The following is a 12,651-nucleotide window of genomic DNA, read 5'->3' on the forward strand; positions in this document are numbered from 1 at the left end:
ACACAAACATTCCAACATTCTACTTTTCTATTTGACTGTTCTCTTTTCTTTGGATTCTAATATCTAAAACTATTTCCTTAAATTATACTTAATCCACCAAATCATTGCTAAAACATCTGCATTAGTGAACTTGCTAAAGTACCTATTTCAGTACTTTTATAACCATATTAACTAAATCATTTTTTCAACAAATCAAATCCCAAGCCTCCTCTTTCCATATAATGTCCTGTTAGTGTTTTATCCTTCTTATATATATCTTTGTTATTTATTGAGTTCTGAAGCTACCAGGAAATCTACATGTCCTGGATAGGGGAAATATTTTTCCTCCTTGCCTATATTTGTTCTGTACCATTTCCTCTGAGGCTTCTATTCATTCTTATTACTGCTGGTCTATCTAATCCCACAGTGTTTCTCCCAATTCTACTTCTTCCTAGCTGTCCATACATCCAATCTCTTGAAACCAACATGATAACTTTGATGTCAACCTTCATATATTTCTTCAGCTGTCAGTTCTTACAAAAGCTACCATTCCATGAATATTCCAAACATCATCAGTTAACAACTCTGCTTTAACGTCAATCAATTTCTAATATGAAAACATGCTTGTTTCATCCTACAGATAAGTAAATCCAAAAACCAAAGACAGAAGAAAAAACATAACATACAGAATGTCTGGCATTTGGTTCATTTTAAAGCATTTATTAGTTTACCTAACAAAGTTAAAACAATAACCTTCAGTTTTAGGTAAGAAAAATGATAAATTCTCTAATATTAAATGCTATATATCACTTATTCCTTTTAGAATTGCAACCCAATACATACCTCTGTAGAAAATGAGTTTCTTCTGGATTTATCCAAGTAACAGAGAATGAATACACATTATTTTAGTATTAAAAAAAAAAGACTAAAATGTGCCTTATAGACATCACTGACTCAGTATGCCAAAAGGTAAAAGATTTAACTAACTTGACCATTTGCTGAAATTTAAAACTTAGTAAGAGGCTGTAGTTACCTCTTTTTGTAGATGAAGTTTGAAGCAACTGTTTGGCTTTGAGGGAAGTACGAGGCAAATTTTTCAGCCTTTGCGAAGCTGTTGAAAAATAAGGAACTGTAATATTTGCCTGGAAGGACAAGATAAAGACTATAGCTTCTGTAAACTTGAATATTTTAATACAAACTTGAAAATTTATCAAGGAACAGATAAGGTGAAACTATGTTAGAATCCTAGAAGCAGAGGAATCTTAAAGTGATGCTTAGTGCATTAAGTTGGAAAAGAAAGGGAATGGAAACCTTAGTGCAAAGTGCATACTTTCCAAAATTATTTCTTATAGATGAGAAAATCTATAATATGTAAACCAATCAAAATATCAAAGAGAAAACAAACCACCAGCAAACATGCTACAGGATGCAAAGAATACAAAGCTAATAAGTAAAGTGATGAACGCAAGCACACAGTACAGAAAAAAAAATAAACGTAGTACTTGTTCAGCGCAAAAAGCAGACTTTGGCAAAGCAGTTATTGTTAGATGAACTGTCCTAACATGAAATAGTAATCCCCATACTCAAAAAGGAGAAGAAAACTCAGAACCAGGCAGGTCCTCAAGGGAGTAAACAATCTAGTTGCTTTAATATGTTCAACATCATCTTGCCGTAGAATTCAACTAATTGCACTTTAGACTTTGGGTAGCAACATATCTGGACTATGCACACAGGCATATGGGGTGGGCAGGGGTGTGTATGTGTTGGGGTTGAGGGATTTGGAAGAGTCAGAGCATCTGGTTTTTAAAGTGATCAATGAGGAGTTCTAAGCTTTCTTTGGAACTCCTAATCTATTAACTGCAGCGAAACTCTCATAACCGGCAATTAAGCAGCAGTTCAGAGCCATCTGGAGTTAAATCTCTTTGGCTCCAATGAACTGATGATTCCCACATGTACCAGTGCAGTCACCTATTTAAGTGGCTCTAAAATGTCATTCTACCCATTTGAAAGTCAGACTTCATATATCTCTAGGATTTATATGCAACGCCCCCAACCCGCCCCCAAAAAGAGATCTCAAACCATAAATCTGGCCAGAGTTTAAACAATCATTGGGTTGATAAATGGATTACTTGATATATCACCAAAAAGAATTAAGGAGAATTTTTCTTTCCCTCTATTGCTTAACCGTATCAATGCTGATAGGATTTTCTCACTGTCTAATAGTAAACATTTTTAAAAAGTACCAAATGCATTTGATTTCAATTTCTGTAACACTTACTACAACACATTACTGCTGCTAAACAATATTGTATGCCAGTTTAAGTTAAATATATTGCCAGGCAGACAAGCAAAAAATTCTCCAAACCTAAAAAACACCAATTTTATAATGCATTACCTCATATCTATCCCACAGAAATATAGGATGCTATCATCATTGAATATTCATTTACATATTTATTCATACATGCTTTCAACCATTCATATTTTCATTCATTCACTCATTCATTCATTCCTGCTTTCTTTCATTCTTTCAAGTAATTATCTACTTTATTAGAGGCACTGTTTTAGGAACAATGGATTCAGTATCCAGCTAGATAGACAAAGTTCCTACTTTCATGTAACTAAGATTTTAGGGAAGGGGAAACAATAAACAAAGAGTAAAATATATGGCCTGCAAGATGGTGATAGCTGCTAAGGAGAATATTAAGTAGGAAAGGGGGACAAGAAGTAGGAAATTTAAGTTGCAATTACAAACAGAGTCATCAGGAAATATCTCCCTGAGATGACATTTGCCCAAAGATCTGAAGGAAGAGAGGAAGTGAGCCATACAGATATCAGGGGAATGCATTCGATATGGAAGGAAAAGCAGCAGTAAGGACCTGAGGTAGGAGTGTGCCTGCTATATCTGAAGAACAGAAGTAGGCCATGGTGATTGGAGTGGAGTAAATGAGGGCAAAAGGTAACCAACTGTACATACACTGGCAATCCACAGTATCTATTAACTATTATAATTTTTTAAACGAGGGTTTAACATATCACCTCTAATCAACTGTCCTGGAAAGATCTTATTTAAATTAATAGCTACAATAACTCCAATGGACCTTATTTATCCCTCAAGTTTCATGGGTGATGCCACAAGAACAGCATCTACAGACAAGTGAAAACTGTCCAACAATAAGTCAAAGAATCAGATAGGATCCTGTTTATAGCAAATAGGATCAGGCAGTATACTCTAAATTTGCCTGATACAGATGGAATGAAATGAATGATCTTCATGAGATACCACAAAGTCACATAATGTTACTCAAATAAGAACAAAAACTAAATTTTAATCTGAATTATCAATCGTAATTTGATCTGTTTTCTAATGACAAAACCACTTTTTATTTATTTATTTTGTCCGCACAGCTTGCGGGATCTTAGTTCCCAACCGGGATCAAACCCAGGCCCAGGCAGTGAAAGTGTCAAGTCCTAACCACTGGACCGCCAGAGAAGTCCCCAAAATCACTTTTAAAAGATAAATTATAGTAGTTAAACTGAAAGTCTCCAAATCCTTCTAGAACTTTAATCCATTCTCCACATTGCTACCAGACTGAGTTTCTTAAGAAGTAACCCTGATTAAAAGCCTATGATGGCTCGCCATGCTTATAAGATGAAATCTAAACTCCTTAATATGAAATTTATTTGATTCATTTATTTTTTTGGCTGCACCGCGCGGCTCGTGGGATCTTAGTTCCCTGACCAGGGATCGAACCCTCACCCTCGGCAATGAAAGCGTGCAGTCTTAACCACTGGACCGCCGGGGAATTCCCAACATGATATTTAAAAGCTCCCACAATCTAACCCCTACCTACATCTCTCGTCCTTGGTCACTGCACCAACTAACCATCCTGTGACCCACACTTTAGTCAAACAAAACCACTATAATCAGGGTGCCATTCTTAAGACTTCATTACTGGTCCCACTGTTTGGAAAACTTATACTTCCTTTCCTCGTGTGACAACTCCTCCAGAGTTGGCTGAGACATCTTTCAATACCTTTCCTGAAAACCTCTTCATACCTGCTGTGTAATGCCTCTCCTGTTCCCACATCACTTCCTGCCTATCACTTCCTCTTTTGGAGGGCATGAGCTGTCTCTTTCACATTTATATTCCCAGTGCTTGGAACATATACACCCAATAAATATCTGTTGAATAATTAAGAAACACATAAGTGACTGAGTACTGGATAAAATCCAGAGATTCAAACTAAATATTCGAGATCCTCCACAGCTGAGGTCCAATTGAGTGGTTCTCAAACTTAAATATGCCAGAGTCAGCTAAGACACTTCTAAAAAATAGATTCTGGGTCCCCATCCCAGATGTATTCAATCAACATTTCCAGAAGTAAAGGTCAGAAAAACCACATTTATAAAATCTCTTCGTGATAACTGACAACATCATTACACTACTTATCCTTAAACAGGAGTTCTACAAGTATCTCACTCATTTGTACATTAGCCAATTACACAGATTTATCATGACTTATTTATTTCAATTTATATTTCATAATTATATAAAATTTGAGTGTAACCTTTTAGTGTTTTGGTCACAAGTGAAATCTGGATGAGAATTCCTTCCCCATGAGCCTAAGTGCAGTCTGGCCTATGTATAAGCTGACAACTGCCCTGGACACTTCCTCTTCAGTGAGAGGTCCAGAGTACAATACTGATCCTATACATCTCTTCTTTGGGAGTATACTCTGTATCCTATTCAAATATATTCTTCCATTTAGTTAAATGTAAGCAAGCAAGTGGATAAATATTACAATGACTTATTTTACTCTTGTGGTAATTCACAAAGTATTTATAGTTCAGTCTCAAATCATGCTCCAGTAGAGTCATCCAAGAATATTTTCCAAGATGCCTCCTCATTTGAAATTAGGTCAGCATGATGTAATCCAAACAATGATTGGGAGGAAATCAGGAGACTCATGGAGGAGTTGAGAAGAGGGAGTAATTTGGCTTGGTTTTGCCACTTTTCTAGTTACTTGACATTGTACATATAATTTATATGGATCTTTCTCCCTCTCTATAAAAATGAAAAATGAGATGTTGTGAGGTTCAAATGGGACAATACATGTGAAAGTAAACTCATACTACTTTTTATAAAACCAGCAGATTGCCTTGGGTTTTTCTCTCTTCTCTTATTTCTGAACCAGTAATTCCTATATTTTTCTGAAAATTAAACTTTCTATTAAACCTGTGCTCCAGTGGTCTTAGAAAGCAAGCACTAGTCTTTTGAAAAATTGTCGATGAGAAACATTCCTTCCTTTAACTGGAGAATCTGAGAAAATTACATGTATCCATGACCTCTGCAATGCTCTGGTTTTCTTAAACTTTTTAAGTTACTCATATTTTCCAAATATAAAAGTCAAGAATTGGTAATAGCTATCAAAATGAAAATATATTAGAACTCTCATACTATTCATATTTGAATGCCAACATCCACAATAATGCAGCCATAGCAAATAAGCATATAAAAATAGTGATTGGCATAGTAACAAGGCAGAAGAAGTGGTCCCTTAGGTGGAAATAAAGCAACCTTGCAAAGTTAGGTTCATGCAGACCAGCAAGTAAGAACCAAAGCTTTACCACTTAAGAGCTGGAAAAATACTTGTAAGAAAATAAAATGCAGCAAATATATAAACTTGGTTTATATAAAATATTTAAAATGCTAATTCATATATAAAACTTGCCATTGTAATATCTGTACATAATTATATATCAAAATAAAAAGGCTATTATGAAAACAGTACACCTATATACACACACTAGTTAAAACACACATATATATTATGTATCAAAGATATATGTAAAATTTTCAGAAAAATAGGTAACACTTTATTTTGCTTTATAATATATTAACTTTAAACAAAACGTTTTAAATTTTTTTTTCTTTTTTTTGGGCCGTGCCGCACGGCTTCTGTTATCTTAGTTCCCCAACCAGGGACTGAACCTGGGGCCACGGCAGTGAAAGCCCAAGTCCTAATTACTGGACCTCCAAGGAACTCTCAAGTTTTAAATATTTTTATAAAATAAACTTTATTAATTTTAACCTGCCAATATTCTGGATTTACTACTTTCCAAATACGTTTTTGTGAGTAGTGTGATTCTATACTAAAATAAATATTTGTGACATTTTCATCATAAATAAACTTCACTACAGCTACATATATAAAAATAAACAAGTATATGCAATTTTTAAAATAGGATGGTACCTTACTTTTTCTTCTGCCTATACATTATTCAAATATTGAAATACGACTATGAAACAGTATACATATATCCCACTTAAAAGTAAATTAGTGATTAGAATCTCATTATGTTTCTTTATGTATTTTCCTTAATAATCCACTTCTGGGGAAAAAGAAAAAAATAATTTACCTACAGGAAAAAAAAATTCTAGGGAATCAGCAGTTGATTATACAATGGTAATTCTACCACTAGAGAAGGTGAGTAGTTATCATAAAGTTTAAGATATGGTCAATATATTCTTTTTTTATTAACATTTTTATCCTAGGTTCTCAATCTTTTATTGTTCCTTCTCTTTTTGTAAAGAGTTATTTTTCATTTCCATACAGCTTTAAGATGCTAGAATAGTTTAAATAAACAAACAGCATGTATGAGGGCATGAGGGAACAAATCTGAGTAAAGATTTGGTACTGACGATAATGGAATGAGGTAAAAAGGATATAGATATAGCTGGTTTCATCAAAGAGCTGGGAAGCTGTCTGAAAATATGTCATGGAAAGATTTGAGAAATTCAGAATTTAACAATTTCAAACTAAGTATTAAAGCACCTCTGAAAGCCAAGTGAAAATGGTGTTTTGGATTATCTGTGCATAGACTGTAAAAGTGTAGCTTATAATATACATGAGTTTTGTTACTTAATATTCTTAACGATATAAAAGTTTCTTTCCTGTTTTATTAACACTGTGGATTGCTCTTCCCAAGAGGGAAGAAAACCCCAGAAACAGGATATTATTAAATCAAATTAACTTAATTTGCAGGTTTAAAGGCACAAAACCTATCACTCACCACTTCAGCAATAACTTAGAGTTTAAACTGTATCTTTACTTTCATTTTTTAAATTTTGTGAATCTCTATTTTCTACACCATTTATGAGTACCACATGAGTACCATAACGGCACTCTTAAACACACAGTTCACATGGTCTGTGTGTTTAAAATTTAATGTGATATAAAAACATGTTTTTGCACACCTCCATCTAAAAAAATGAGGTACCCAAATCTCTAGGTATCAGTTTTCTACAACGCCTTAAATTTTAGAGTTTATCTTAGAAAAAGAAAGAAATAATATTTCTGGATAATTTTTATGTCTTAGTACTAAACCACTGATGTGACAAATCTCTCTAAATGGGCTTTGGCTTTCAATCAGGATCAACATGGGTCTGAATCCTAACTTGCTACTTATAAGCTGTATGGTATGATCATAGATAACTTATGTAACCTTTCAAAGCTTCAATTTCCTAATATGTAAAATGTGTTAGTAATTGAACCTACTTCATAGAATTGTTCAGAGGATTAAACAGAATTATGAATGTTTGGTACCGTACAATGTGAGTTCTATAATAAAAATAATATTATATGCAATTTGTAAATAGGGAAAATTTATCAATATATCACAAAAGTCATTTTGGTTCAAATGTATTTTTTTCTGGACTGGATTTTTGAGCCACCAAGTAACAGCAGCTTAATACAAACTACACAAAGTCAGCTAAACACAATAGAGCCAAGGAAGAGTGCAAGGGGATTTAAAAAGAGTTGAATGCTTTCAAAGTTGTGTTACTCAATACACAAGTTATAAATGGACAGTCAATAACCTCATGTCTGTATCACTTCTTTGTCACAGCTTTGAGGAAATGAAGGAACACATCACAGTGACCACTTCAACCACTGACAGTAAACATGCTACAAAGGAACTGAATGAATCAAACTACAAAACTGATGTGAACTGTGGGATAGAAGGCATGCATATTGAGCATTTCTAAGATTGTAGAAATAACTCTGATAGTTGTTTAAAACTGGTTTGACTGCATGCTCATATCTACCCTACTTAATACGCAATACTTTTTGGAAAGTATTCAATTCTGTTTTAGTCTCTCTGTAAAGTACAGAGTGCCATCTACTCCCACATCACTTCTTAGCTCAGTTTGGCCACTTTGTCTTAGAAGTTCCTTCTGCATGATTATCTGATCTTTGTTTATGGTGCATATGTCTCCTTAATTCAACGGTCTCAACGTTCCTTTCCATCAGGTTACCTTCAACTTTTTTTAAAAATGAAATTCTACATTTGCTGGAGTATTTATTTTATTTATTAAGAATTTAACATGCCTTTAATTGTGCTATTATTTTCATGGGATCATTATTGTTTTTATTAATGTTCTAGTAAGAAAGCTCCTTGGGTTTTAAGTGGTCTGCTTCAGGACTATTTCCCCCCAAAATCCTGTCATTTTTAATGTGCAGTATTGCAGAATATAAGATTTTTAAGGCATATATATTTATACATTAAACAGCTAGAACATGCTTATTTTAGAATTCTAGAGAGACCACAGTTTCATACAGATTTAAGTATTGATACAATTGGGTATTTCATAGGGACAAATTTTAAATTTTAATATAGCTATCATCATCTTATAGCAATTGATAATCACTACATTTTACTATAGTTTAATACAGCTATTCAGCACAAAATTAAAATCTACAATTTTCATTTATCTTTAAATAACTGATACATAAAAGATACTTACTGGCTGAAGCCTGAGGTTGCATGCGAGGTATTCCTCCATTTGGCACTTGAAAATTTGAGTCACTTCTGCTGCTTTTCACTGAGTCAACTTGTGTACTGGATGTTCGGGATAGGTTTGGAAGACTGCGTCTTAGTTTTTCTATGACAACAGAAATTTAATTAAAAGAAAAAATCAAAACATTCTTTCCGATGAAGAAAATTAAAATGTTAATTAACATTCAAAAATCAAATTCTTGGGCCTCTCTGTAGTGCAGTGGTTAAGAATTCACCTGCCAATGCAGGGAACACAGGTTTGAGCCCTGGTCTGGGAAGATCCCACATGCCATGGAGCAACTAAGCCTGTGCCCCACAACTACTGAGCCTGTGCTCTAGAGCCTGCAAGACACAACTACTGAGCCCATGCACCTAGAGCCCGTGCTCTGCAACAAGAGAAGCCACCGCAATGAGAAGCCTGAGTAGCGCAACGAAGAGTAGCCCCTGCTTGCCGCAACTAGAGAAAGCCCGCCTACAGCAACAAAGACCCAACACAGCCAAAAATAAAAATTAAATAAATTAAAAAAAAATAAAATTCTTTATTTAAGTGTTATGCGTATTTTAGAAGAGCTAACAGGAAGTACACGTCTTATAAAAATAAACAATACAGTTTCTATAAATGGGTAGAACTGTTAAAAAGAACCATAAATTACTTAAATCAAAATCTATACACAGGGACTTCCTTGGTGGCTCAGTGGTTAAGAATCCTCCTGCCAATGCAGGAGACATGGGTTTGATTCCCTGTTCCGGGAAGATCCCACATGCCACAGAGCAACTAAGCCCGTGCGCCACAACTACTGAGTCTGTGCTCTAGAGCCCTCGAGCCACAACTACTGAGCCCATATGCTGCAAGTACTGAGGCCCGCGTGCCTAGAGCCCATGCTCCGCAACAAGAGAAGCCACCACAATGAGGAGCACGCACACTGCAACGAAGAGCAGCCTCCGCTCGCCACAACTAGAGAAAGCCTGCGCGGAGCAACAAAGATCCAATGCAGCCAAAAATAAATTAAAAAAAAAAATCTATACACAGATCACTTCATGAGTATAACAAAGCAAAACTAACATAATCAAGCAAAATTAAATTCACTTCTTCCTTTATTTTTGCATTGACTCAGTATTTTTTAAATAAATTTATTTTATTGTATTTAGTTTTGGCTGTGTTGGGTCTTCGCTGCTGCGCGTGGGCTTTTTCTAGTTGCGGCAAGCGGGGGCTACTCTTCCTTGCGGCGCACAGGCTTCTCATTGTGGTGGCTCCTCCTGTGATGGAGCACGGGCCCTAGGCTCGTGGGCTTCAGTAGCTGTGGCTCGCAGGCTCAGTAGTTGTGGCTCGGGGACTCTAGAGCACAGGCTCAGTAGTTGTGGCGCATGGGCTTAGTTGCTCCATGGCATGTGGGATCTTCCCAGACCAGGGCACAAACCCACGTCCCCTCCATTGGCAGGCGGATTCTTAACCACTGTGCCACCAGGGAAGTCCCTGACTCAGTATTAATGAAACAATAAACTGTCTAAATTGTTGATCTACTTTCTAAAATACAGAACCTTGGTAAAAACTGTTACTTTCATACTGGAATATGAAGGACAAATTTTTTTTTTTTTTTTTTTTTTTTTTTTGCGGTACGCGGGCCTCTCACTGTTGTGGCCTCTCCCGTTGCGGAGCACAGGCTCCGGACGCGCAGGCTCAGCGGCCATGGCTCAACGGGCCCAGCCGCTCCGCGGCACGTGGGATCTTTCCAGACCGCAGCACGAACCCACGTCCCCTGCATCAGCAGCATCGGCAGGCGGACTCTCAACCACTGGGCCACCAGGGAAGCCCTGAAGGACAAAGTTTTTCCAGACATTATAGTTACCTTCATTTTTAACACTGGTTGTCTGTAAATCTGTGGGATGGCCTTGAAGGGAAAGGCGAGGTTGCTGTAAGCGGCTAATCATAGGCTGTGGGGACACTCTACTATATTCTATTCCCCGAGCAGGAGATCGAGAACGAGGTGAATTTCGGGGTGACTGCTTAGGTGATGGTCGAGGTGAATTGCGTGGTGATGGTGAAAACCTGTTAACAGCAGGGTATACTGCATGATGCATATTGTCATCTTCATCATCTAAACTTTGTGCATCAAGTTCCTGATCACTAAAAGTACCCCGTCTTGTAGAATTGCAAGATGAACCAGAACTGCGCCGAGACGCGGTGGCTGCATATTCTTGCCGGAGACCTGACAATAATGAATGTGTTATTTTATTTCTTTAGTTTTATTTTTAAACATTTAAATATTTTTTAAGGTTTAAAAGCAAAAGATTATCATTGAGAAATTCAAATAGGGTATAACGTGTAAAGGAAAACTCCCTTTCACTTGATTCACCTTAGACTTTCCCACACATAAGGATGCATATACCACATCTAAAAGGCTATTTTTAAATTAAATGAAATTCATAAATTTTTGCCCAATTTCAACATTTCTTCTTGAATCTGAAATCTATATTAAAAATAGAACAATAAATTTAAAAATATTTCTACTCCAAAAGACAGTAATCCAAATTTGAGATTAACGTTAAAGGAATACTGAAGGAAAACAATTACTGCCCAACCAGTGTAAAGAATACATCAGTGAGTAAATATACTCCCTGGATACTGAATCCTTGCATTAATCTTACTCAAGAAGATGATGAAGGAAACTTCTATCCCACTCTTAGGAATTCAATACTTGGACACAAACATAATTTCAGTTGTTTCATAACCTAAGAGACTTCAATAAAACAAGATAAATTCTAAGCCATCAAGTAAGAATTTTCAAAGGAGTCCCTTAATTATATTGATACCTCCAGAAATACCCAAGCAACCTTAGGAGCCCTTCAAATAGTATAAAACCTTCTAGAATAAAAACAAATGCTGATAGATATTCAACGAGAAAAAAAATTACAATTGAAAAAATGTATGGAATTTAGATAACATTTTGAGGAAGTCCTGCTAATTATTGGCAGTTTAGCCCAAAAGATCTGTTCTAGAGAATTATCAAACTTTTAAATTATATATTCATTCACAGAAAGTGATATCAACATGGTTCCCCAAAGTAGTGGATGAGAATCACACCAAGGTACCTGTAAAACTAGATTCCTAGGGCCCGTCTAGCCCTTTGGTCAGGTTTGGGGACCACTGTAGTAACCAACAAATTACTTAGTGTCATGTTATAGCAAACATGGCACTAAAGTCACCTAGCAAAAGATGACAGACCAGTGAGAAGAGCGGTGTTTTAAAAAAGAAAAATCCAGATCCCAATGCAGGTTCTCCATTAACAAGGGGGTCTTAGGGAAGTCACAACCACTATGGGATTGTGTGTTTCTCATTTTAAAAATGAGGGAGCTTAACCAGGCAAACGCCCAAATCTGTTACTCTTCATTTTTGTTACCAAAGAATGGGAGAAACAATGTTGTAAAAAGGAAAATCATTCTCTCTTAAAAAAAAAAAAAAAAAAAGCTGGTGTTTTCAAGGAGGAATCATACACATTTTCAGCATTTTTTGTTTTATTTTTTAAAAAATTCACTAGGAAAAGAAATATTTGTGCGTGTGAATAGCTTAGAAAGGATTTTTCAAGTAAGACTAAAATTTCTATTATGCATTACCAACACACAATATGAAAACTACAGCAAATAGCTGGTTGAATTTCTAACAAAATACTGCAGTCTAAAAAGTCAGGATTCAAAGAAGAAATGAGTGAGTTTATTGTAACTGGTAGTTACACAGCATTCTTTATTCTTTTTTCACATCCATGATAATAAGTAACCCCTCACTAGCTGACAATACCATACTCCCAGTGAGGAGTTACATACACAAAGTTACA

At 35.7% G+C, this 12,651-nt stretch overlaps 1 protein-coding gene across 4 annotated transcripts in view; it reads right to left on the bottom strand.

The window, feature by feature from the left end:
* SLAIN2 (SLAIN family member 2) overlaps positions 1–12,651 on the bottom strand; it is an 81,177-nt gene that overhangs the window by 25,623 nt on the left and 42,903 nt on the right. For 3 of the 4 annotated variants that reach the window (XM_027103029.1, XM_027103027.1, XM_027103030.1), the window contains 3 exons: positions 10,669–11,028; positions 8,790–8,927; positions 1,013–1,090 (listed from right to left, as the gene is read on the bottom strand). In XM_027103029.1, the coding sequence (XP_026958830.1) occupies positions 1,013–1,090; positions 8,790–8,927; positions 10,669–11,028 (576 nt within the window). The remainder of the gene's footprint in view (positions 1–1,012; positions 1,091–8,789; positions 8,928–10,668; positions 11,029–12,651) is intronic. The other variant, XM_027103028.1, reaches the window with a different exon arrangement.

The sequence above is a fragment of the Aethalodelphis obliquidens genome, unplaced genomic scaffold (assembly GCF_003676395.1).
Source record: "Aethalodelphis obliquidens isolate GAN/ISIS:26980383/991018 unplaced genomic scaffold, ASM367639v1 scaffold6, whole genome shotgun sequence".
NCBI classification, from domain to species: Eukaryota; Metazoa; Chordata; class Mammalia; order Artiodactyla; family Delphinidae; genus Aethalodelphis; species Aethalodelphis obliquidens.